A 24,840-nucleotide genomic window follows, 5' to 3' on the forward strand; every position below is an offset into this window, starting at 1 on the left:
CCGGCCACGTGCAGGCGCGGCCACGTGGCGGCTGCCCCTCACGTGCCCCCTCCCCGGGGCGCGGCCTTATGCTTGAGTGACAGCGAGCTCGGCCAACCGCGCACCGCGGGATGGCGGCAGGGCGGGCCAATGAGGAGGGGCGTATGAGGGGGGGGCGGGCTGTGCGGGCAGGCGGCGGGGAGGCCGCGGCAGCAGCGAGGTAAGATGGCGGCGGCGCCGCCCGCCCGCTCGGGACCGGCGGGGCCCTTCCCTGCCGGCCCCGCCGCGCTCCCCCGAGGCTCCTCCGGCCCCTCGCGCCCCTCCGCCGCTCTCCGCTCCGCCGCCGGCGCCGGGATGCGCTGGGGGGAGGGAGCGCCCCTCACGCTCGCCGCCCGCGGACAAAATGGCGGCGGCCGGGGCCGGCAGGGCGGCGGCAGGGCGCATGCGCGGGGCCGGCGTGGGGAGGGCGGCGGAGCACGTGGGGGGGGGGGCGCCGGGGCCGGGGCCGGGGCCGGGGGGGGCGAGGGGGTCCTGGGGGGGTCGAGGGGGTCCTGGGGGGGTCGAGAGGTGCTGGGGGGGGCGGGGGTCCTGGGGCGGCCAGGGGGTGCTGGGGGGGTTCGAGGGGTGCTCCGGGGGGGGTGGGGGGGGGGGGGGGGGGGTCGAGGGGGTGCTGGGGGGGCGGCCAGGGGGTCCTGGGGGGTCGAGGGGTGCTGGGGGGGGGGGCGAGGGGGTGCCTGGGGGGGGTCAGACAGCCCCCGGGAGGGCGTTGTGCGGGGTGCTATGGGGTAGGGGGATGGAGGTGTCCCCCGGGGACCCCCGTTTCTGCCTCCCCCTGGGGGACCCCCGTTTCCCCTCCCCCGGGACTCAAGTTTCCTTCCCCGGACCCCCGTTTCCCCCCCCCCAGGGACCTCCGTGTCCTCCCCCGGGACTTGTTTCCCCCCCCTCGGGGACCCCTGTGTTCCCCACCTGCGGACCGATATTCCCCCCTGGAGGACCCCCGTTTCCTCGCTGGGGGCCCCCCTTTTTTCCCTGGGGACCCATTTCACCCTGTCAGGGACTCCCGTTTCCTCCCCCAGGCCCCCGTTCCCCTCCACCACCCTACCCGGGGACCCTCCACTGTAGGAGCTGCTTTGTCCCCCCCCCCGTGTCCCAGCAGGACGAGGAGTTGCGTTCGGACGCCCTGGCAGGCGTCAGCCGGGGCCGCACGGTTTATTTCATTCCTTCTGATTCCTTTGCCCACCTCCGGCAGCTGTTGGCATGAACAGAATTCGGATCCACGTCTTGCCGTCGAGCCGAGGCCGCCTCACGCCCGTGCCGCGGCCCCAGGAGCCTCTGGCATGTGCCTTCACCCACCGGCAGTGCTCGCAGCCGCGCCTGGAGGGCCAGGAGTTCTGCATCAAGCACATCCTGGAGGACAGGAGCGCCCCTTTCAAGCAGTGCAGCTACGTCTCCGCCAAGAACGGAAAACGGTGCCCGAACGCTGCGCCCAAACCGGAGAAGAAGGATGGGTGAGTCCCGCTGGTTCTCTGCTCCCGCATCAAGTTGAATTAAAACGGGTGGGGGAAGGTTTTTCACGTACAGCACGGGCGTTGCAGGGCCTTTTTATTCAGCTGATGCGTTGAAGTTAACCTCAGGCAAGTTATTGAAGCGCTTCTGAGCTCGAAGAAGACCCCACAAGTGCTGGAGACTTCATGCGGAGCCTTCCTGCTCCCGGCGGGCTGCCGGGCTGCTGCCCTCGGCCCTCCCAAGGTGGCTGCGCCCAGGCCCTTTGTCAGAGCTGTCCTTGCACCCACATGCACCTGAGCTGAGCCCAGCAAATTCGAGTTGGAGCCTGTCCTTACGGCTCATCCTCAGCGCGTGTGCTCTGGTTGTGTTTGATTTGGAGTTGTTGTTGGTGCATGTGGGACGTTCCAGCTGCTGTGGCTGGAAGGACCTCGAACATTATCACACCCAGCCAGCACGTCGGGGGGGTACAGTTTCGCTCCTCGGTGCATCGAGCTGCGTTTCATCCTCAGAGGTTACCAAGAACAGTGGTAGTCTTGATTCTGCCCTTGGTCCCTCTGCGATAAAAAAGCTCCGTCCGCTTTGGCCAGCGTGAAAAGTCCAGTGTGAACGCTTGGAAGCAGAATAGCTCGCCTCAGCGGCTTGAAGTAAAAAAGCTCTTTTCTCTCTCTGCTCCCGCGCCCTGCGGCTGCCAGCTCTGGAGCCAGGGGCGGTGTTTGAGCGGTGCTGTGTGGTCCGCGAGCCACCTGGGGCTCTCTGGCATTTCCCTGCTCTACCTGCAGCCAGGGGCGGGTGGTTTTGTTCCACTGGTGAGAGCGGGGCGCGCTTCGGGCGCCGGGGAACGTTTCTCAGTGTCTCACTTGTTCGTTTTGCTGGCCGAGGGCTCGGAGTGGTAACGAGCTCGTGATTTATTCCCGCAGCGTGTCGTTCTGCGCGGAGCACGCCCGTCGGAACACGCTGGCGCTCCAAGCTCAGATGAAGAAGTCCAACCCCGGACCTGTGAGCGAGACGCTCCTCTGCCAGCTCAGTTCGTACGCCAAAACAGAGCTGGGCTCCCAGACTGCGGAGAGCAGCCGCAGCGAAGCCAGCCGCATCCTGGGTAAGCACTGAAAGCAAAAACCACGACCCGGTGCTCTCCTCTCTGGGGAGAAGCGCTGAGGGTAGGACTCGTTAAACCCAGCAAAGCAAAGATCCCAGGGATCCACGGGTACGAGACCGCGTTCTGCAGCCCCTGGCGCCTCTTGCGTGCTGCTGACTGTGGGCAAGTCACGCCACCCAGAGTCGCACCAGCCCCAAATCCTGCAGGTCCCCTTCCCCTGCAGCTGCAGGGCAGAAACCCCAGCTAGCTTCCCTCTGCGCTGCCTGGTGCCTGTCAAACACCGGCGCTGAGCTCCCTGACTTGCGGGGTCGCTCGGTGGGCGCCATCCAGCAGTTTGTGGCCCCCTGCCGGGTGGGGGTTGTTTCGCCCGCACCCGCTTGGTGCGTTTCTTCTCGTTCCACGTCCCTGCTGGCGAGGAAGAGCCCCTCGTGGCACGAAGCAGAGCAAATTCACCTTCAGGGGGCTGCGGAGCCGAGCACCTCCGGTGCCTGGCCGTGCTCGAGCGCGAGCCGCGGGGCCGTGCCCTGTCTCTTAGTGCCCCTCGTTCCTCAGATGAGGACAGCTGGAGCGATGGCGAGCAGGATCCTATCACCGTGGAGCAGACGTGGCGAGGGGACCCGGACAGCGAGGCTGACAGCATCGATAGCGACCAAGAGGATCCCTTGAAGTGAGTGGGTGGCTCCTGCCCGGTGACGCGTGCGGCGTGCGGAGCGTTAGCTCGGGGTGATACTGGGAAGCAGCCGTTGCGTTAACGAGGTGACGTTATTAACGGCGCTGCGCTGGGACTTGGTTCCGTGGTGAGTTTCTGGGTGTGGATGCTTGCCAAGGCTTGGGCCTGGCGGTTCTGGGAAGCCTTTGATGCCGATCTCCTCCTTCAGTCTGGAGCGGGCCCCGTGAGCAGCAGTCTCGGGGCGATCTCTTAATTTAAATTAGGAACAAAAATCGGTATTTCTGCTTGTCACCCGCTGATCTAACTCGGCCCTGCTCAGGCAGCGTTTCTGATAACGTCTGCGTCATGCGGCGAGGGGAACAGCCCCGGGGGGCCTTACAAACCATAGCCTGGTTTTGCGGGTGCTTTCCAGGCATGCTGGCGTGTACACAGCCGAGGAGGTGGCGCTGATCATGCGCGAGAAGCTGATCCGCCTGCAGTCCCTGTACATCGACCAGTTCAAGCGGCTCCAGCACCTTCTGAAGGAGAAGAAGCGACGATTCCTGCACAGCCGCAAGGGCGAGCACGAAGCCATAGGCAAGTACCGGTGCAGGCAGTCACTGGTGCGTATCCTTCCGTCCGAGGGCACCGGGCTTCTCTAAAACACACAGAACTCTACATTTAAAAGATGTTTTTTTAAAAAAAAAGAGGGGCAGAGAGGGTATTTCTGTGGCTGGCCCCATGCCTGGAGATCAGTATCGTTTGGGTTAGAGAGGTTGCCGGGTTTCTTTGCTCTTCAAAGATTGCGCTGTTGCCAGGAAATGAGACTACAAAGTTAATTCAGAGACAAAAGTTCTTTTTTTGTATGGGATTTCCTGTTTTTGGTCTTATAAACAAAAAAATTTATTCATCTGCAGGCTCCTGTCTGCAGCGGCAAAGGTTTCTTTCGGTAGCTGCACCGGTGCTGCCGTAATGACGTAGTCCTCCTTAGCACGGATGCAGCTTTTTTTTTTTTTACAAAAGCCCTGCTGCCTCGCTTGGATTTCTCACTGAAAACGCTCTCGGAGGCAGGGGCTGGTGGCTGAGCAGAGGCAGGCCCATGTTACAGAACTGGCCGAAAGTTTACAGCGCAAAGAACGCTTCCCGAGCGTGGCCTTAGAATAGCTCATCTCGGAAAATGGCACGATGCAGCTCGCTCCCGAGTAAAAATAACTGGAAGTTTGGTACATGACAATTTTGTAGGGCTCGTTTTAGCAAGCCAGAGATGCAGATCCTGACCGCTGCCTTGTAATTACAGCTGGGAGTGCTTACGGGAAGCTTCCAGAACTTGCACGGGAGCGAGCTGAAATTCGAAAAATTTCTATTCTGCCCCTAGAAATCACAATCAACTTTGGCCAAATTATTTTAAAAGACGGTTAAAAATAGTCAGCCCGAGAACTCCTCGCGGGCGCGGGGCGATCGGGATGAGTTTCGGGATGGCGTCTGCTTTGTCATCCTCTTGTGTAACCCAGAGATGTGCTTCCTGTTTACACGCGCAGCGCTCCCCGCTCGTTCCTCCGCTGCGTTGGCTCCCGTCGCCAGTCAGCTGCCGGAGCAATCGAGGGCCGATTTCGGCTCTCGGTACCCAAAAAACGAAATGGAAAGAGCGTGGCGGCTGGGCGGCGTGGTGTTTTTGCTGACTCCCTCCCTCGCTCCCCGCCAGGCAGCAGCCTCCTGACGGGCCCCGAGGGGCTCATGGCCAAGGAGCGCGAGAACCTGAAGCGCCTCAAGTGCCTGCGGCGCTACCGGCAGCGCTACGGCGTGGAGGCCCTGCTGCACCGGCAGCTGAAGGAGCGCAGGATGCTGGCAACCGACGGCGCTGCCCAGCAGGTACGTCCGGCAGCTCAGGGCCTGCCTGGGGCTTCGGCTTCCCCTGGAGGCTGCGTCTCGCCCTCTTGGTCCCCTCTGCCCCTCGTGAGGCTCTTCCTGCAAAGAGGAAAGCGTCGGTCCTGCCTGGCCCCCTGCAGCGTCCGCACGTTGACTAAAACGTTGCGGGTTCGCGGAGGCGTTTTAAAACAGGCACCAAAACTACACAGAAGTTGCAGTGTGGGGGTGCAGAATTTTCCCTTTTGGAAAGGGGGTGCTCAGTGGCTTCCACTGCTGGAAAATGCGTGGAAAATGTTCCTTGGCATGGCGGTGACATGCGGACTCCTCCCAGACCTGTGGGGACCCGAATGCGGGCCCCCTGCATCGTACACGAACCTAAATTTGAAGCTGTTGGCAGCCATTTCTCTATAACCGTTGTAAAATTTAAAGCCTGCCCTTAACTGGCTTCTGCAAGTCAGGAGATAAGTCGGAGAAAACCCGTTCTTCTCTGCGACAAGCTGGTGAGGTGAGGCTCTTTCGATGGAAGCCCAGACTTGCCGCGTTATCTCAGCCCTGTCTCGACAAAAGCATGAATAGGAAGGAGATAACGAGGATCCGCCGTAGTTAGGAGGGTTTAATCTTGGCGCGTGTTGAAAGCGGGCTGCGGGCGTTGCGTGGCCGAGGGGGGGTTCTCTGGAAAGCCAGCGGAGCTCTGAGCTGTTCTCCTGGACTTGCAGGCGCACACCACCCGCTCCAGCCAGCGGTGCCTGGCCTTCGTGGATGATGTCCGATGCTCCAACCCGTCTCTCCCGATGACCAGGCACTGCCTTACTCGTATCCTTTGATCTCAGGCCCGGCTGCCAGCGGTTCGATCCTCCTTTTTTTTTTTTTTTCTTTCCTCTTTGGCCCTAAGTCAAAGCCATCGGTTTGCTGTAGCCGTCGGTTTCAAGCAGGAGCCCAGAGGAATTTTCTTCCCGTGGTACGCTGGCTGTTCCAGAGCATCTCAAGGGTGCGGCCAGTTCACTTGGAAGGGACAAGGGAACCTCGCGAAGCCCGAGGCAGGCCCCGAGCTGGCTGCCGGCTGCGTTAAGGGAGGACGGAAGCAGGTCCGCGCTCTGTAAATCCCTGCTCCCGCCTTAAGCTGCGGGTGCTGGGTCCCAGCAGCCGTCGGAGCGGGGTGCGCCGAGCTCTCGGTGCGAGAGGTGGGTGTAGGGAGGGACGTCTGACCGCTGCAGCACTGCTCGGGGCAGGATTTGAAGGAAGGAATAGATTCGGCCTGGCTGGGACTGCCGTCGTCCAGCCTGGGGCTTGGTCTCCAACTCCTCGGAAGGCTCACGCCTGCGGGAAGAGCCTCAGCGTTTCCAGGGCCAGCGCCGCCGTTCCCCCGGGGACCCACGAGCCAGTTGAGTACCTCGTGTGGCAGTGGGACGGGGCGGACGCGGCCAGGAGCAGCTCGGGGCCGTGCTCGCAGCTGCTGTGAGTCAGGAGCAGCCCCGGATCCCGGAGCGGGGCTGGCGGGCAGGGGAGGATGAGCTTTGGGTTTGTTTTCTTCCTGGAGCTGGCAGATTCTCCTCGAGCTCTGCGCAGGGAGCAGCCCGGGGAGCAGGAAGCTGCCATTGTTTCTCTCTAGTGGCCGTATACTTGGAAATAAAGGCAGGATAAATACCTACAAAGCGCTTTGAGCAAGTTGCTGTTTGCAGCTGGCTTGCTTGGAGCAGGGCAGGGAGTGGAAAAAACGCGGTTTTATTTCCTCGTGTCTGAGCCGTCAGCCGACTTTGGCTGCCACAAACAAGCCCTTTACTTCGGGTAGCCCTGCCGAGCCGATAACATCTGCAGCCCGCTCTGCTTTGTGCGTTGTCGGGAGGCTCTCGGGCTTTGTTTTTTTCAGGAGCTCGACCGTTTGTGACAAGGTGTTAAGGGGAGCGGACCAGCTGGGTTGTCGGGCTCCAGGTGGAGCTCGGGGCTTCGTCGGCTTGGCAGCCCATGCTTTTTGGCTACCGGGAGAGCGAGCGCTTGAGCTGGAGTCATTCAGAGAGATTAAAATCTGGTCTCCCCACCCTGCTGCTCCTGCGGAGACGCTTTCCTCACCCTCGAGTGCCTGCTAGGTCTGGCTCCTCGGGGCTGAGCTCCGCACCGCTAGGGCCGGCACCGGTCAGGGGCTCTGCAGCGTGAGAGGTGAGGGGGGGAGAGGACAAACCTGGATGAAACCTAGTCAGCTCGGGGCACGGGGTTAAACTCGGCGCCTCTCGCCAGCACGTGTGGGGTTGGAAGATGGTTTTCCCTCTCCCAGCCCGCGTTGTGTGAAGGGAACTTGTCAGACGTTGAGGATGGCCCGCCGGCCGTTCGGGTGGGTTTGTTGTCGAGGTGCCCAACCCGAAAGCCTTGCTCCGCGCTCGAGACCTGCTGTGGCGCCCAGCACGGGTTGTCACCGGGTGAAGAGACCGGGACGCGCTCCCAGGGGTGGGGGGAAGGCCGTCCGTGCAGCCCCTCGGGCCGCCTGCCGTGCTCTGTTGTCCCGCGGGGTTCTTGCGCTGGGCGAGGACGGGGTTTGGGCTCCTGCTGCTGCTGGTGGAATCGCTCTGCGAGCGCAAACGCAGTCGGAGCAAAGTCTCTGTTTGTGATTAAAGGCAGGAAATCCCATTTACACCTCTGGCAGGAATAGGTTTCCCACTGGGAAGGAAAATGCAGTGGGAAGATAGAAATACCGGAACTAAACTCCTGGCTGTGGAAGCAGCATTGTGCGCGCTGCTGTCCCCGCTGCCTGCTGGATGGGGAAGCGCGTGCAGATGCCTTTTAAATGGACGTCTGCAAATAAAAGTAAGCCCGGGCATGTGTAATATCTTCCATCTGAGGATCTGCGAGTGCTTTACGGCGATCCAGCTAAGCCTTCCAGCCCCCCCCCCCCCCCGGGAGGCCGTAGCCGTTGGCCCCGTTTTCCATCACGTAAGTAACGTGGCCCACGCCGCTGGGCACTCGGGGCGCAGCTCTGGAGCCTGGGCTTTGACCTTGCAGAATTGTAGGGTTTTTAACGTTAATCTGGAGGGTGGGAGGATGCGTGGGGAGCACTTAAAGCTTTATAGTCTTTGTAGAGCTTGCGTGCTGTAACGCGCAGGTTTCCCTTGACCGCATCTTGCCAGACATCTGTCAGGACGCTAACCAGACTCTGTTCAAGCCGTGTCAAGGCTCGGAGGAGGTGCCGTGCAACAAGCCCGTTCCCGTGAGCCTCTCCGAGGAGCCCTGCTGCCCGCTCCACCTCCGCCTGCCCCCGCAGATGTACGTACCCGAGCAGGTGCTCTCTGTCCCCGAGGAGCTGGAAGCGGCCCCCACAGACCTGTACCTGAGCGCTGCTGAGCTCCAGCCGACGGAGAGCTTGCCCCTGGAGTTCAGCGACGTAAGTCGGAGCAGTTGTGCAGCGTGCTCTAGGCGAGCGAGGGGTCCTGCAGGAAACCTTCCCCGAAATTTGCTGCTTTCAGGACGTGCTACGAAGCCAGGCTGAGCCGCTCGAGGAGCGGGCTGCGGTGCAGCAGGCCCCAGCGCTCCCGGTGCAGAGCATCGCAGAAAGCCGCTGCCTCCCCAGCACCCGTAACAGAATCATTTTTGTTCTTGCTGGCTCGGAGAAGAACAGCCTCTTGAAAAATGAGCAGAAGTGCAAAGGGTTTGGGAGGTGCTTGTTTCAGTAGGGTTTGAAACAGCATAGTTGGCGACTGCTCCTTTGGAAGGGCTGTGCTCTTGTTTAAATCAGTATTTAGCTTTTTTTTTAAAAAAAAAAAACAAAAACAGATTCCGCCCCCCCCTTCTCGCCCATGAGGAATACGCGAGGGTTTTAATCCCCCAGATTATTCCGATGCCCCGCATGGATGTTAAGCCTCTGCGCTTAAAATCCTTTGCAATTTGCTTAACCAAAAATCCCGTGGTCATTTGGAGCCGCTCCTGCGCATGAAGCGTCGCTTGCTTTTATCTGTGGGTGTCCCCGAGATCTCGGGCGCCTCCATCGGAGGGCAGACCTGACGGTTTGCTGACAGCGAGGGGTTCGTCGGGGGCCGCGGGCCGGCGCACGGGCCGCGTGGCGCTGCCGTGGGGCCGAGGCGGGCCTGGCACCGCCGAGGTCGGCAGCGCTGCCCCGGCTTCGGCGGGCGTTGGAGCGGCGCCCGGCTCCTTCCTGTGGGGCCGAGCGCTCGCGAGGCAGAGCCAGAGCGCGGCGGTGTGAACGCGGCCTTTGTGGGAGAGGGTTTTTTTTTTTCTCAGGGCAGAAAGGAGAAACGGAGCCGTTCTTCTCCCCCAGCCCGGCCCCTGAGAGGGCTCCCCTTTTGGGTGGTGCGGGCAGGAGCCCAGAAACCCAGCCCCGTCCCCTGGAGGACGCGTTTGCCCAGTCTTAGAAGCAGCCCTGTGGGCGCGGGTACCCCCCCCCGTGTGCTGCTTGAACAGGGGGGCGTGGGGCTGCCCGCTGGGGGGCTGCACCGAGGGCTTTACCCCAGAGCTTCTGGCTTGGATGCCCCTCGAGAGCCCCCTGTCCTCGGCTCAGGCTGGGAGCTGTGGCTGCGGGGGGCGTCCCGCGTCACGGCAGCCTGGCCAAGTGCCGTTAGGAGTCGTGGGCATCCCGCCCTGACGTTGGACGCCCTCCGAAGCCAACCCGTCCTTTAAAAAGAGCCTTGCGGGACCCCCCTGCCTCCCGCAGGAGGGTTAGCGGCGCGCTGAGGGCAGCGGTGAGGAGTAAGGCAGAGGCTGCATATCCCGGGGGTCTCCGTTGGGGGAAGCAAAGAGGCTTCTGCTGAGCTTTGGTAGGGGGACGAAAGCTTTGGGTGTCCCGGGGAGGTCGGAGCCCCTTGGGCACGTCCCCCCGCCTCCCACCTCTGCAGCGGGAGGGCAGCACGCTGCTCTCCTCCCGTGCCTCTGAAGCCACGCCACGGCCCTCGGCCTGCTCGCGCCCCGCGGAGGAGCGAGGGGCCGCCAGGAGGGCTGCGAACCCCGTGGGGGGCTCCTCCTGCTGATGGGGCCGCTCTGCCTGTGCTCTCTCCTAGGACCTGGACGTGGTGGGTGACGGCATGCAGTGTCCCCCGTCCCCTCTGCTCTTCGATCCCTCCGTGGCCCTCGACCAGTCCATCAGAGACGTGGCCGAGGCCCCCATAGACATCCTGGCCCTGGAGGAGCCGGCCCCAGCGGGCGGCCCGGCGCAGGCGGCGCCGCCGGACAGAGGGAGCTCGGCTGCCCATGGCTTCCCCGCCGCCGCCGAGCCTCCTGCGCAGGTAGAGCCGGAGCTGCTGCTCCTGGGGGGGCTTTCAGCCCGAGCACGGCTCCTGCTGCAGGCAAAACTGTGTCCCCCGGGGCCGTGCCCGAGCCCGGGCTGTGCCGTCGCAGTCCCTGCGTGCCCGCGGTGGCCGCTGTCCCCCCGCGGCAGCCCCCGTGGCGTGCCCACGCTCCAGGTGGCGTCGCCGCCGTGGAGCCTGTCCCCGGGGAGCCGGGGGCTGCTCTGTGTGGGGACATCTCAGCTGCAGCCTGGGGACGGGGTCAGGGGCTTGACGCCCTTGTGGGAGCCCCCCCCTTTTTTTTTTTCCCCCCCGTGTGGGGATTTGGAGGGCAGCAGTTGCCTTCTGTGCAAAAAGGGCTTGGCCTTTGATCGCGTTCCCTTCACCCTGCTCTCACCGGGGTGGTTTTGTCACTTGGGTGCTTGCCGTGGGGGTGGTGGGGAGGCAGCCTCAGCTGCCCCGTCCCCGCTCTGCTGCCCCCCCCTTGGCCGATGCCCCCCGCAGCCCTCCTCCCCGCCCTGGGAGCTGAGCGCAGAGGCAGGGGATCCCTCCCCAGGCCCTGAACGAAAGCCGCCGGTTTGCCGTAGCCGCTGGCTTCAAGCAGGAGCCCAGAGGAAAACGGCTCCTGGTCTGTTGGCGTTCCTGGCCCCGTGGGGCGACCAATTCGTACGGGAGCGACACGGGGCTCGGCCTCCCCTCACCCCTACCCCCCCCCGCCCCCCCCCCGCGTCCCCCCCACACCCGTCCCACTGATTTATTTTTCTCTCCTGGACAGAGCCTCCTGCGCCCAGGGCCCCCGGACGAGAGGCGGCCGGAGGAGACCCCGACCCGCGGCGCGGCCACCAACGGGAACCCGGAGCTGGCCTCCGGGAGCTGAGCCGGGAGCGAGCGAGCGGCTTCCCCGCGGTCACGGAGCCCCCCCCCGGGCACCCCCAGCTCGCCCAGCGCCGGGCTCAGCACCACCGGCAGCGGCTCCGAGCAACGGGAGGGGGGGCTGCGGACCCCCCTGCGTGGGGGCACCCCTGGCAGGGTGGTGGGGGGCGAGGGAGAGCCACCCCCCCGTGGCGAGGTGGAAGCCGGAGGGGTCCTGGGGGGGGGATTTGGTGGGGAAGGGGGGGACGGAGCTGGGCGTGGGCACCGGGGGTGCAGCGGGGTCGGTGCCGGGCTGCCCCCGCATCCCCCGTGTGCCTTTAGGGGCGGGGAAGGGGCTCCCCTCCTGCGGGTGACCCCCCCTCAATAAAGACCTCGGACCTGGTCCCCAAGCGTGTCCCCGGGTCGTGCTGCGGGGGTGGGGGGGCGAAGGGAGGGGGGAGGCTACGGGGCCGAGCCGGTGCCCACGGCTGTCCCGGGGGGTGGGAAGGGGGTGGGCGACCCCCCCGGTGCTACCGCAGCCCCGGCAAGCTCCGCAGCCGCCGAACCGGGGCTCTGCACCCCCCCCAAACACACACACACACACCGGGGCCAGCGGCGGGGGGGGGGGGGCGGGGGGGGGGTGGGGGGTGGGCGGCACCGGGACGTGCTTGGGGCGAGCTCGGCCGTGACCGGGGGTTGCGGCGGCGGCTCCGGGACCCCCCCCCCCCCCCCCCGCCCGCCCCCGGTCGCGGATTGGCGGCGGCGGGGGCGCAGGGCGGGGCCGGCCCGGTGGAGCTGTGACGTCACCGCCGCCGCCGCCGGGCCAGCCCCGGTCCCGGCCCCGGTCCCCGTCCCGAGCCCGGTCCCGGCCATGCCGTCCCGTTCCGCCGCCCCGCCGTAGCCCCCGGTGAGTCCGCGGCGGGTTTGGGGCAGGAGGAGGAGGGGGAGGGGGGAGCGGAGCCGCCGCCGCCGTTACCGGCGGCTCCCCGGGGAAGTTGGGCCGCAGCTCGGGGGCACCGGGGAGGGGGGAGCCGCCGGGCCGGGCTCTGCGCGCAGCCCTGGGGCAACCGGGCCCCGGCAGGAGGAGGCGCGGGGCGGCCCGACCTGCCCCCCCCCCCCACCTCGGGATGTCCCCGCGGCGTCCCGGCCACCCCGGTGCGTCCCCGGTGCGTCCCCGGTGCATCCTGGCTGTCCCCTGTGCGTGCCTCCTCCGCCCCCGGTGTGTCCCCGCCGTCCCCGGTGTGTCCCCGCCGTCCCCTGCCCGTTGTTCCCAGGTGTCCCCGAGGTGTCCCCACCGCGTCCCCCCGTCCCCTGCCACATCCAGGCTCTCCCCGCTGTGTCCCCCGCTGTCCCCCATCCCACCCGCGTGTCCCCGCTCCATCCTGGCCGTCCCCTCCGTGTCCCCGCTGTCCCCGGTGCCTCCTGGCTCTCCCTGCCGTGTCCCCAACGTGTCCCCAGCGCGTCCCAGCTGTCCTCGCTGTGCCCCTGCTCCCCTCAGGCTGCTTCTCCAGCGCATCCCGCTTGTCCCCGGTGCGTCCCGGCCGTCCCTGGGGTGTCCTCGCTGTCCCTGCTGCGTCCCAGCTGTCCCCAGCGCATCCTGGCTGCCCCAAACGGAGCCCGGCCCCTGCAGCACGGTGGGGCTGGGGACGCTTAGGGCTGCCACCCCGTGTCCCCAAATCTGCGGTGGTGGCGGTGACGTGGGGCAGGCCGAGGCCACCCTGTGGGACAGCGCGGTGGCTGGGGACAGTTCCCTGCCGTCCTCGTGTCCCTGCAGCCGAGCGCTTTGGGCACGTGCTGCGTCCCCGGTGGCTGCTGTCCCTCGGACCAGGGTGACAAGGGGCCCGGTGGGACTGGGGAGGGCGAGCCGGGCTCCGAGCACCCCCGGCCCTGCTGCAGCCACGTCCCCGTCCCCTTCTGCTGCCCCAGCACCGTCCCCACTCCACGTCCCCGTGCCGGGGAGGGAACGGCTGCAGTGGCGAGGCCTGGGGGGGCTGCGGGTGGCTCTTCCCCTCCAGACAGAGCCTCACTTCCCCCCCGTGACGCAGCCGGAGCCGCTGGCCCCGGGGCCGCTTCCTGCGCCGGGGGCTGAGAAGGGGCCGGGGGACGCCACGTGCCGCCCAGGGGACCCCGGGGTTGCAGAGGGACAGGGACGGCACGGGGACGGCACAGGGACGGCACGGGGACAGCACGTGCGAGGTGCGGCTGCGCGGTGGGGCGCAGGGCGCGTGGCCGGGGTCCCGCAGCGCCTTGTGGTGGGGAGGGGGCTCGGGAGAACGTCCCGCGGCCTCTCCGCGCCTGTCCCTGCTGCGCCACGGGACACGGGCGCGCTTCGGTCGGCGGTGCCGCTCTCGTGGCGCAGGGCGGAAGGCGGCGGGGTTCGCACCGGGCTTCTCGGCTGCTCCCGCCCTCGGCCTGGCCGGCGACGGCGGGGTCCGGGGCGGCCTCGTGGGGTCCCTGCGGGGGCTGAGGTGCTGCGAGAGCCACGCGCACCCTGAGCTCGCCTGCTTCCCAGCGGCTCCTTCCCGTCCCGGCTGGTGGCGAGCCTCTGGCTCGAATCCTTTGCGGGGTGGCCACACGGCCCCTCACCCGCCAGCACCCCAAAAGCCTCCCTCTTACCCTCTCTGGTCTTCCCAGTGCCGGCCCCGCAGCCAAACGGCGCCAAGGCCCCGGGTGAGCCCTGGGTGAGCCCCGGTCCTCGCCGGGCTCACGGGTTGGGGGGGTCCCGACCCCCTCCTGCCCACAGCCTGGCCGAGGGTCCTGCCCCCCAAAAAACGGAGCCGGGTGCCCTGCGGGACCCCGCTCCGTGGGGTGCTGGGGGGCTCCGAGCCCCCCTCTGGGGGGGATTCCCGGTGCCCCCCGGGCTCTCCCTGCCGGGGGGTGCTCGGTGCCCCGGCGGGGGGGGGCCCTCGGGCGGTGCTGCCCGGTTCGTGCCCGGTTCCCCGGTGCTCCCCGCCCGGGGCCGCGGGGCCGGAGCTGGCGGAGCCGCGCACCGGGGGCGGCGGCGGCGGCGGCCCCGGCTCCTCCCCGGCCGCGGTGGGAAGGCGGAGCCGGGCCGCCGCCGCCTCCCAACAATAGCGCGGCCGGGCCGGGCCGGGATGGAACCGGGAGCGCCGCCGGGACCGGCCCCGGGGCTGCGGGGAGCGGAGACGGGCGGAGCCGCCGGGAGCTGCGGGCTGTGAGTGTGCGGGGCTCGGATCCCGGGGCTCGGTTCCCGGTTCCCGGGGCTCGGTTCTCGGTTCCCGGTTCCCGGGGCCGGGCCGTGTTCTGCCACGCATGGAGCGGCCCCGGGGCGAGCAGCGCGGGGAGGCACCGGCACCACCGGGGGGGAACGGGGGGGGAGCCCCGGTGCAACCGGGCTGCCCAGCCCCGGGGGGGGCCCCCTCTGCACCCTGGGGCTCTCTGAACCCCCCGGTGCCAGCCCCGGGCTCCGTACCCACCGTGGCGACCCGGTGCTGGCCCGGGGGTGCCGTGCGTGGCGATGCCGGTGCCAGCCCCGGTGTTCCCCGAAGGCACCGGAACCCCGGTGTTCCCCCCCCCCATCTCAGCCCCGGTGTCCCCCCCAGGTGACGCTGCAGAGGGACAAGGCTGGGGACGTCTGCGCTGTCCTGGCCGGACCCCAGCGAGGTGAGGGGGGTCTGGGCCTGGCAGCGCCCCGGGCGGGGGGACGCCGGCCTCGGCTGCGTCCCCTCGCAGGCAGCGATGTCGGAGAGCGCGGCCGAGGCGCAGGGAGACGAGAGCCCCGCGGCACGCAGCGAGACGGGCACCAGCCATGAGCTCCTGCAGCGGCTGCGGGAGCTGGAGGTACGGGGGGGAGCGGGGAGCGGGGCCACCGGGCAGCTCCAGCCGGTGCCAGCGCGCAGCCGGTGCCACCATCCGTCCACAGCTGGTGCCACGGAGCCAGCAGCCCTGGGGACATGGTGGAGACAGCTCCCACCTTCTCACGGTGCCACCACTCCTGGGCTGGGGCAGTTGGGGACAGCCCTTTTTTGCAGCCCCCACAGCCCACCAGGCAGAGGAGGGTTCCCTCGGTGCCACGGGGGGGGGTCACCAAGAGCCCAGGCCCCTCGGCAGCGTCCCCTGAACCTGTCCCCTCTCTGTCCCCAGGCGGAGAACTCAGCCTTGGCCCAGGCCAACGAGAACCAGCGGGAGACCTACGAGCGCTGCCTGGATGAGGTACTGGGGACACCGGGGCTCGGCGGGGGTCACACGCGTGTGCCAGGGCACGGGGCTGCGTGTGCCCTCCGCAGCCCCCCCCGCCACCCCCCAAGATCCTCTCTTCTTCCCCAGGTCGCCAACCACGTGGTGCAGGCACTGCTCAACCAGAAGGTGGGTGTCTGGGGGGTGTCCGTGGGGCTGGGGGGGGGGCCCAGGGGGAGCCGGGGTGACGCTGCCATCGTTGTGCCCCCCCCCTCCAGGACCTGCGTGAGGAGTGCATCAAGCTGAAGAAGCGCGTCTTTGACCTGGAGCGCCAGAACCAGGCGCTGAGCGACCTCTTCCAGCAGAAGCTGCAGCTCTCGGCCGGATCCCTGCCCCAGGTGCCGTGGGGGGGGGTCCGTGTTAATGCTGGGGGTGGGCTGTGGGGGGGTGGGCGTGGGGCAGAACCCCCCCCCCCAGCCACGTAACCTGGTGCTGCCTCCCCTCCAGCTGCCGCTGCACCCGGTGCCGGTGTCCCTGGATGCTCCGGGCAGCCCCCAGCTGGGCTCCACCGAGCAGCCCCCCGCCTTGCTGCCCCCCGGCTGCTGTGCCCCCCCAGCAGAGGTGGGTACCGGTGCCTCCAACCCCCCCCCGCATGCCTTGTCCCCATCCCCGTGCCCGTAGCATTGCCCTTTCCAGGCCTGGGGTGTCCCCAAGGCCACGATGAGCCCTCTGCGAGCCCGCGGCACCCCCATCCCTGAGCCCCCTGCCCTGGGGATGGGGGCTGCCCGTGGTGTCCCCGTCCCCATGCCTGTGGTGTCCCCTTCTCCGGGTCCACAGCATCCCCTGCTCCTCCTGTGATGTCCCCAGCTCCCACCCCCTTTGTCTGCGGTGTCCCTGTCCCTGGTTCTGTTGCATCCCTGTCCCCAGCCCCTCCACCCCTGGGTGTCCCCAAGCCCGTGGCATCCCCCTAGCCCATCTCCACCACTCGGGATCCCAGCACCGGGCACCCACAGGGTGACAGTGCCCTGTCCCCCCGCAGGCCACCCCGGTGGGACCCTCGGGCAGCCCCGTGCTCAGCCCTGGCGCCCCCTCCCTGGACGCCCTCTCCCCCTTCTTCAAGAAGAAAGCGCAGATCCTGGAGGTGTTGCGCAAGCTGGAGGAGACGGACCCGCTGCTGGGACCCCCCTCGGGTCCCCCCCACGCCCAGGGGCCCCCCGACTCCCCCTGCTCCCCCGAACCCCGGGCTGGGGCCGATGCACCGGGCTGGGCCCCCTGCCCGCTGCGGGGCCTGGGGGCGGCTGCGGGGTGGCGGGGGGCCGAGGGCAGCCCCTGTTCGTCGCCGGAGGAGGCCGCCCCGCCGCGGGGGGCTCTGCTCAGCGCCTTGGCCGAGCGGCTGCTGCGGGGGGACGGGGGGTGCTGCCGCCTCAACGGCGAGGCTCCGGGCCCCCCCCAGCAGCGTGGCGGTGGCCCCGAGCACCCCGCTTTCCTGGGGCTGTACGCCCCGTGTGAGGAGAGCCCCGAGGGCGGCTTTGCCCCGCTTTCCCCCCGCCTGGGGCTGCCTTCACCCGGGGCGGGGGGGGCGCCCCCCTTGACCTCCCCTTCCAAGGTGCTCAAGGCGCTGAAGCTGCCGGGCCCCCCCGGGGCGCTGCGCCTCAGCCCCCAGCTCGCCCGCGCCTCCAAGATCCCCTGCCGCAGCAGCAACCCCGAGGCCTCGCCGGTGCTCAGCCGCCGCGCGTCCCCCGACGCCCCCCCAGAGCTGGGCTCCCCCGAGCCCCCGGGTTTCCCCCTGCCTCACGCTTACGAGGCAGCCGAGCCGCCCCTGGGGCCGCTGCCGGCGGCACCCCCCGCCGGTGGGGAGAGGGCAGCCGCGTCCCCCCCGAGCCCCCGCCGTGGTGCTGGGGGCTCGGCCCCCTCCCGCCGCCCTGGCAAGAAGCCCCCCGAGCCGGGCTACCTGCCCTTCAAGGAGCGCCTGGCTGCCCTGGGCAAGCTGCGGGGCACCGACAGCCGTGAGCCCCCCGGTCCTGGGCGGCCAGAGAGGGGCCACGGTGCTGAGCCGCGGCCCCCGGCCCGGGGGTGTTTGGGGGGCAGCCTGAAGCACCCCGAGCCGGCGCACGGCACGGAGCCCCTGGCACGGTGCTACTCCTCCGGCTCCATGGGCGAGCACGGCAAAGTGGGGGGCAAGGGGCGCCCCCCCGGTGGCAGGACCCCGCCGCGCGCCCCCCCGCCGCCTCCCGCCAAGGCTGCCCGCAGCCCCCACGGCAGCCCCACCAAGCTGCCCACCAAGGCGGCCGGCAAAACCGGGGGGCCCCGGGGCGAGGAGCCCAAGGCGGCTCCGGCGGCGGCGGCGGCAGCGGGGGCCGCCAAGGCAGCCGGGGGTCCCCGCAAGGCACCGCCTGGCCCCGAAGCCCTTGGCGCGGGGTCCGCGGCGGGCGCTGCCGGGCATTCGGCCATCGAGGAGAAGGTGATGAAGGGCATCGAGGAGAACGTGCTGCGGCTGCAGGGCCAGGAGCGGGCGCCGGTGGCGGAGGTCAAGGTCAAGCCGGCCGGAGGCTTGGCCAGCTGGTTCGGGCTGCGGCGCAGCAAGCTGCCGGCGCTCAGCCGCCGCGCCGAGGGCGCCCGGGGCCGGGAATGGTCCGGGGCACCGGCACCCCTGCGGCGCGAGGTGAAGCTGGCCGCCCGCAAACTGGAGGCCGAGAGCCTCAACATCTCCAAGCTGATGGAGAAGGCGGAGGACCTGCGCAAGGCGCTGCAGGAGGAGCAGGCCTTCCTCCACGGGCTGGCGTTGGACAAGGGACGGCCCCGGGCCCGCGGTCCCAGTGCTGAGCGCAGCCCCGGGCAGCTCCAGGTGATGTACCAGGAGGTGACGGCCGAGAACTTCATGCAGCAGCTGCTCAACAGGTCAGGGGTGGCCCCGAGGCCAACGGGGAGCTGGGGACACCGCGGGCTTGGGGACACTACGGGCTTGGGGACACCACGGGCTTGACACCGTGGGCGTGGGGACACCGCGGGCTTGCGGACACCATGGAGGGAGGGAGAAGGAGGTGATGGGGTTGGGGACGCAGTTGGGTCGGGAACGGGGACAGCGTGGGCAAAGGGGCTGGGGACACCACGGGAGGAGTGGGGGGATGGCACACAGCCGGAGCTGGGGACACCGCGGGCTTGGGGGCACTGTGGGTCCCCTCCGTGATGCTGCTCTGGGGGGGCAGCTGCTTGGGTGCCCCCAGCACTGGCTGGGTGCTGAGCGTGGTGGGGGTGTGTGGGGGGGTCCCCAACTTCCCTCCCGATGCTACCGTGTCCCCAGGGTGGACGGGAAGGACGTGTCCTACGAGAGCCGCCTGGAGCACAAGCGGGACCTGTGTGACTTCCAGCGGGTCTCCCCTGATGCCAAAGACCCCCGGCTCTGCCGGCCGCCCCGGAACGGGATCGTGGGCCACCTGCGGGGCTGCCAGGAGCCCCCGGACAAGGTTGGGACCCCCCCCGTGCCCCCAGTCCCCACCCCTCACCTATCCATCCGAGCTCCCTGGAGGCCACGGCCGCTCACCCTCCTCTCCTGCCGCAGGTGCCCGACGTGGGGCTGCGGGACGAGCTGCCGTCGGACGAGAGCTTGTCCGAACTGGGGACGTCGCAGCACTTCGCGGGTGAGCGGCCATCTCGGGGGGTGGGGTGGGGGGGGTCCCATGGGGGTTTTTGGGGCTTACCCCCCCAGCCCTCACGCCTCCGCTTGTCCCCCCGCAGCGTGCGGGTCGCTGACGCGGACACTGGACAGCGGCATCGGGACCTTCCCGCCCCCGGATTATGGGGGGGCCCCCGCTAAAAGCACCCCGAAACCCCGCGGGCGCCCGGAGCCGCTGCCCGGCGCCGCGCCGGCGCGGCCGGCGGCCCTCACCAAAGTGCCGCGCAAGGCTCGCACGCTGGAGCGGGAGGTGCCCAGCGTGGAGGAGCTGCTGGTGCCCGGCAAGCACCGCAGCGCGGCCCCTGCCCGTGCCACCGCCCCCCCCCAGCGCTCACAGCCACCGGGGCTGTCCCCAAGGTGCGTGTCCCTCCGTGTCACCCGGGCAGGGGGTGGCCATGCGACGCCCCGCTGGCGGCGCAAGGTGCGCCCCAGTGCAGTGGGGGGGGGGGGGTGTCTCATGGGTGGGAGGGGGGGGTTGTGACCTTGCTGGTATTGACACCCCCCCCCCCCCCCCCAATTTTCCCTGCAGACGCCGATGCCGAGAAGCCGCGGCGCGTCCAGCAGAGCAAGAACTGGACCTTCCCCAACGCCAAAGCCTGCGGCGCCACCGACCCCTTCCTCTGCCCCCCCGGGGGGCTGGAGGGGCTGCACCGGCCTGCGCTGGTAAGGGGGGGGGGGGGAGCTGTGGTTGTAAGGATGTAAATAGTGGGGGGGGGGGGGGGCATGGTGAGCCCTGCTCATTGCTCTGCTCATTATCCCCCCCCCCCCAACTCCACAGGCACCCGCGTGCAGCCCGGCTGGGCACCGTGGGGCATCCCCGGAGGCCCCCCCGCCGCTGCCCCCCGCGCTCAGCGCCTGCAGCAGCCGCACGCCCAGCGCCTCGGACGTGGGGGACGAGGGCAGCACCGAGGCCCGGTCGCGGGACGCCGGCTGCGGCCCCCCCGGGATGGAGCACTCGGAGTCGCTCAGCGACTCGCTCTACGACAGCCTCTCCTCCTGCGGCAGCCAGGGCTGAGACCCCCCCCCCCCCCCCCCCAAACCCCTTCCACGGGTCCATCCTGTTCCCATCCCCCCCCCCCCCCCAATCCCCGGGTCACACTCGCACATCTTCCACCCCTCATCCCCCCCACCCCGTGCAACGTTGCACAAGTGGGGGGCAGCAGGGGAGGGAAAGCGGGGCCCAACCTGGGGGTGCTGCCCCTGCCGGGGGGGGGGGGGGGGGGGGGGGTCCCAGGGCCCCATGTCCCCCCCCTGAAGCTGCGTGCCCGGGCCCCGTGCCCCTGCCCAGCTCTCTCTGATGGTGCTATTGCAGTGTACAGCCCCCGCTGCCGGGTTTTTAACTCAATAAAGCCCCCCCCCCCCGTTTTATTTATATATATTCTCCTGAAGCCGCTGTCGTCTCTCAGCCTTGAGCCCCCCCCCCCAAACTCACGGTGCCCCCCCCCCCCCCCCCCGGCCCCCTCCCGCCCGCCGCAGGCAGGGTCCAGCCACACACGGCAGCGGGGGTCAAGTCTGAGCGTTTTATTGACTTCATCCCGGTGTACAAAGTAAGACTATGGCGATTTTTTTTTTATTTTATTATTATTTTTTTTTTAATAGAGCTCTGAATCGAAACACCTTCGTCTTCACAGTCCGAGTGCGCGGCAGCGGGGGGGCTGCGCGCGGGCGGGGAGAGGAGGGGGGGGGAATTACGGTCAGCGCTGGGGCAGACCTGCTGGGCGGCTGGCGGCTGGGTTCTTTTCCGTTGTATTTCTTGGCACTGGTGCTGAAGGAGAGGCTCCTCCGGCCTGGCAGGCACGGGGGGGGGGTTTGGCTTCAGGTGCCCAGCCCCGCAGGGCAGCTGGGGGGGGTGGTGGTGTCCCTCCGCCCCCCCACCGTCGTGGGGAGGGGGCCCGCAGCCACCTTTTGGGGCAGGGGATAACGCCCCCCGGGTCTGTGCACGAGGGCTTGGCGGGGATGTGGTGCCTGCGGGGTCGGGGGGTGGGAGAAACCCCTAACGAAAGCTCCCGGCTCTGGGATAACCCTGACGGACCCCGGGCTGCGGAGCCAGCAGCTGCTGGCCGCCATCCCGGGCTGCGGGGGAGCCAAACTCCAGCAGGATCTGCAAAAATCAGCTGGTTGGTAATCAAAGGAAAAGCTAAACGAGAGGAAAAAAAAAAACCAAAAAAACCCACAAGGTGCGAAAGCTTCCGGGCTGCTTTTCATCGGCAGCAAGCACGAACCCCTTTAATGAATCGGAGGAGGGATGGGGACAGGGGGGTGGAAAGGGGGAGCGGGGCGGGGACGGCTCCACCTCCACGTGGAGCGGCTTCACTTCTTCTCCTTCTTCTTGTTCTGCGAGGGGAGAGGCAGGCGGTCACTGCTGGGGCTGTCACTGCTGGGGCTGCGGCCCCCGTCCCCCCCTGGGCTGCTCAGCCCCGTGTGTCCCCCCCCAGCCCCCGGACGGGCCCGGGGAGCAGCACCCACCTCGGTCATGCCCAGGATCATCAGGAGCTCGCGGAAGATGTTGACGAAGTCGAGGAAGAGATCCACGCAGTGCCTGTGGGGACGGAGCGGGGCTTTTAGGGGTGAGGGGGGGGGCCTGGCCCACCCCACCCCATCCCACCCCCCCTCCCGCAGCCCGGCTGCGGCGCCCACCAGATGTAATCCTTGTCGCCGCTCTCCGCCTTCTCGATGATGAGCTGCGTGTCGAAGAGCACGAAGCCGCACATCAGCATCAGCCCCAGGTAGAGGTTGGCCTGGTTGGGGGGGAGAAAGGCGTGTTAGACGGGGAGCTTCCCGGTGGGACCCCGTCCTGGGGGGGGGGGGGGGGGGGCTGTGTCTGCACTCTGGGGGGGTTCTGGAGCTGGCTCCGGGCCCAGGGAAGGCCGGCGCGAGGCCGCGCTCACCGTGAAGAGCCAGGCGGAGCCCACGAACGCGTTAACCACGGAGGAGAGGAGCATCAGGGTGAGGCCGGAGAGCAGGAAACCTGCCGAGAGCGGGCAGCGAGTGAGGCCCCCGGCCCCGTGGGGGGGCCACCCCCGGCCCCATGTGGGCCTCCCTCCCCCCCCCCCTCACCTCCCAGGTAGAGGAAGCTGCGGCGCCGGGCGTAGAGGGCGCTGAGCGAGAAGCAGGCGAAGACGGTGGCGGTGCCCAGGAAGGCGGTGGGGATGATGCTAGGGGAGAGAGGCGGGGGGGTGAGCAGGGCCCCCGGGACACCGGGGGGGGGGCAGGGGTTCGGTGGGGGGGCTGCGCCTACCCGGGGTTGATGGCGATGCACATTTGCAGGAGGGGCCCCAGGTTGATGCCTGGAAGGAGAGAGAGCCGGCGTTACTGTTTGGGGTCTCTCCTCACCCCCCCCCCTGGTTTCCGACCACAGGGGGAGGCAGCAGGGCGACTTTGGGGCCACCCAATCCTCTCATGTGTGTGTCCCCCCCCTCCCCACAGCTCCTCAAATTTGGGGGGGTGTGGGGGGGGGCACATACCCGTCAGGAAGGCGAAGCCGGCCAGCATCCCCAGGCGCTTCTGCTCCGTCTCCCTGCTGTGGGGGGTGGCCGTCAGCCAGATCATCAGCCCCAGGGAGCCCAGGCCGGTCAGCAGGCTGAACTGCGGGGCGAGACGGACACCGGGGTTGGCAGGGATGGGGGGGGGCTCGTGTCACCCCGCCCTCCCGGGGGGGGGTGCTGCCCCCCGCCCCAGTGCCCCCCCTCACCTGGAAGAGGTGGGTCACCACGTTGATGTAGGCCCCCACGGCGGCCACCAGCATGCAGAGGGCGAAGCTGGCGTAGACCCTCTTCAGGTGCTCCTGGGTGGAGGCCGAGCTGCGGACGAGGGGGGGGGTCGGGGGGGGTGAGGCTGGTTCGGGGGTGGGGGACGGGACGGGACGATCTGTGTGGCCCCCCCCACCCCCCCGCCCGCGTGCTACTCACATGTGGGAGAACTTGAAGAGGGCATCGAAATTGATGTTGCGCTCGAAGACGTTCATGGTGCCAGCTGGGAGCAGACTCACTGGCAGCTTCGCAGAGGTGCAGGCTGGAAGGAGGGAGGCGAGTTTCAGGCTGGATCCTGCCCCCCCCCTCCACCTCCCCCCCCAAAAAAACCCACCCTGCTCTCTGCAACCCCCCCCCCCGATGCTCTCCCCGGTGCCGGAGGAGCCGCGAGCTGCTGCGTGGCTGCCACGCTCTCTACTGGGGGGGGGGGGGGGGGAGCCGCGTGGGGCTTCCCCCCCCCAGCTGGTGCAAGCGTTGCAGGCTGTTGCGAGACCGGGGCTGCCCCGGGAGAGGCCTCGAGCCCCGGGGGGAGCGCTCCCGGCAGCTGGAAAGCGGCTTTGCGCTGGGCCCCCATTAGCGGCCCTAATGCTGTCCCCAGCCGAGGGCCCCAGCGGCGCCCAGGGCTCCCCGCGGGGCCTCCCCCGGCTCGGCGGCTCCCATCCGCCTCCTGTTTACTCTGGCGCGGGCGAAAGCGAAACCGGCCCCGGGGTGGGGGGGGCACGGGCAGCCGGTCCCCGAGGGGTGCAGGGGGACCGGGAAGGCCCGGGGGCTCTCCCCCGCACCCGGTGCCTTTCTCCGGGGCTCCACCGAGGCCCCGGTGCTCCTGGCGGGGGGGACGAGGTGCTCCCCGCTGCCCCGGGGCGGTTCGGCCCCAGCACCAGGACAGGGAAACCAAGGCGGGTGCCACCGGGAGGGGGGGGGGGCACAAGCACGGGCTCCTCCCCGCACCACCGGGCAGAACCGGAGACTGCCACCCTGCCCGGGACTACGTGAGACGGGGCACGGGGCAGGGCCGGCTCCTCCCGGGCTCCCCGAAACGGCACCGGGAGGGGAGACGGGGGGGGGTGGGGGGACCGGTTCTGAGCGCCGGTGCCGGGATCAGAGGGCGGCAGCTGGATGCACTCGGCGATGCCAGCTCGGGCCGGGCGACCTTTACCCGGTGCCCGCCCCGGCGCCACCGCTGCCCGGGGCCCAGGGGCTGCCGCCCCGGGGGGGCCGCTGGGGGAGCCCCCCCCACACCCAGAGGGGAGGCCCCGGGGGGGATCCTCTCGGCACGGGCCGGGCTCAGAGCGGCCCGGTCCCTGGTCCTGGCCCCGGTCACGATCCCGATCCCGGTCCTGGCCCCGGTCCCGGTCCCCGTCCACGATCCCGGTCCCGATCCTGGTCCCCGCCCCCGGTCCCCGGCCCCGACTCCGGTGCCCGGTCCACGATCCCGGTCCAAGGCCCCGGTTCCGATCCCGATTCTCGGTCCCGTTCCCCGCCCCCGATTCCGGTCCCTGATCCCGGCCCCGGCCCCGGTCCCCGACCCCTGGTCCCAGTCCCGGTTCCGATCCCGGTCCCGGTTCCCGGCCCCGCCGCCTCTGGGCCCGGTGCGAGGGGGCGGCCCCGGCCCCCCCGGGAATGCCTCGGGGGGGGTTGGCGCTGCCCAGGCCGGGCCCCCCCGGCCCTGTGGGGGGGATCCGGGGGTCCCCCGCGTCCCGCAGCCGCCGCGGGGGCTCCCGGGGCCGTTAACGGGGCCTGGTCCCAGCCCCCCCCCCCCCGCGGCCCTCACCTGCGCCGCGCTCCGCCGTCCGTGCCAGGCCTCGAACGCTCCCCACTGCGCCCCGCCCCCCGCCCCCCATTGGCTGTCCCCTCTCCAAGGCCCGCCCTCCGCCTCTCCCCATTGGCCCGCCGCCCGCCGCTCAAGGAGGGGCGGTGCGGGGGGGAGGTGGGGAGAGACGCTGCCGAAGCCTATTGGTCGGCGGCCGCGCCCGAGCGCCGCCATTGGCTGCGCTTCGTCCCGCCCCCGCGCGGAGCCGCGGGGCTCGTTGGGCGAGGCCGGGCCAATGGGCGCCGCCCGCTTGCTTGCTGCTCTTCGGCGCCCCCTGGCGGCGGCGGCGGCAGACTGCAGG

General features: G+C 69.2%; 3 protein-coding genes across 8 annotated transcripts; 2 read left to right on the plus strand and 1 right to left on the minus strand.

The window, feature by feature from the left end:
* Positions 1-123: 123 nt before the first annotated feature.
* On the plus strand, positions 124-11,575 carry KANSL2 (KAT8 regulatory NSL complex subunit 2). Of its 4 annotated transcripts, XR_013942561.1 has the most exons (11): positions 124-199; positions 1,229-1,487; positions 2,403-2,581; positions 3,134-3,248; positions 3,664-3,831; positions 4,937-5,099; positions 5,813-5,909; positions 8,213-8,466; positions 8,549-9,778; positions 10,094-10,318; positions 11,094-11,575. XR_013942561.1 is itself a non-coding variant. In XM_080570729.1 (10 exons), exons 2-10 carry the CDS (start codon positions 1,237-1,239, stop codon positions 11,193-11,195), a joined length of 1,554 nt encoding a protein of 517 aa, XP_080426855.1. In that variant the 5' UTR covers positions 125-199; positions 1,229-1,236; the 3' UTR covers positions 11,196-11,575. The 4 variants fall into 4 exon arrangements, 3 of the variants coding, with proteins under 3 accessions (XP_080426857.1, XP_080426855.1, XP_080426856.1); XM_080570729.1 differs by lacking the exon at positions 8,549-9,778 and having other exon boundaries at positions 125-199; XM_080570730.1 differs by lacking the exons at positions 124-199; positions 8,549-9,778 and having other exon boundaries at positions 1,110-1,487.
* A 351-nt stretch (positions 11,576-11,926) lies between these two features.
* Positions 11,927-20,113, plus strand: NCKAP5L (NCK associated protein 5 like). The gene is given in 13 exon segments (XM_080570733.1): positions 11,927-12,077; positions 14,734-14,971; positions 15,275-15,343; positions 15,458-15,496; positions 15,586-15,705; positions 15,815-15,928; positions 16,347-18,205; positions 18,609-18,771; positions 18,867-18,945; positions 19,043-19,278; positions 19,280-19,337; positions 19,510-19,643; positions 19,759-20,113. Coding segments are annotated over 12 exon segments (3,210 nt in total). The 5' UTR covers positions 11,927-12,077; positions 14,734-14,869; the 3' UTR covers positions 19,996-20,113.
* A 429-nt stretch (positions 20,114-20,542) lies between these two features.
* Positions 20,543-24,608, minus strand: TMBIM6 (transmembrane BAX inhibitor motif containing 6). Of its 3 annotated transcripts, none has more exons than XM_080570736.1 (10): positions 24,501-24,608; positions 22,889-22,991; positions 22,672-22,780; positions 22,445-22,565; positions 22,219-22,267; positions 22,038-22,135; positions 21,869-21,948; positions 21,618-21,718; positions 21,447-21,519; positions 20,543-21,314 (listed from the first exon to the last, which is right to left on the minus strand). In XM_080570736.1, the coding sequence occupies exons 1-10, from the start codon at positions 24,568-24,570 to the stop codon at positions 21,291-21,293; spliced, it is 828 nt and encodes a 275-aa protein (XP_080426862.1). In that variant the 5' UTR covers positions 24,571-24,608; the 3' UTR covers positions 20,543-21,290. The 3 variants fall into 3 exon arrangements, with proteins under 3 accessions (XP_080426862.1, XP_080426864.1, XP_080426863.1); XM_080570738.1 differs by lacking the exon at positions 24,501-24,608 and adding an exon at positions 24,256-24,448; XM_080570737.1 differs by lacking the exon at positions 24,501-24,608 and adding an exon at positions 23,064-23,322.
* Between the last annotated feature and the right edge of the window lie 232 nt (positions 24,609-24,840).

Source organism: Anser brachyrhynchus (genome assembly GCF_964034855.1).
Source record: "Anser brachyrhynchus genome assembly, chromosome: 29".
NCBI classification, from domain to species: domain Eukaryota; kingdom Metazoa; phylum Chordata; class Aves; order Anseriformes; family Anatidae; genus Anser; species Anser brachyrhynchus.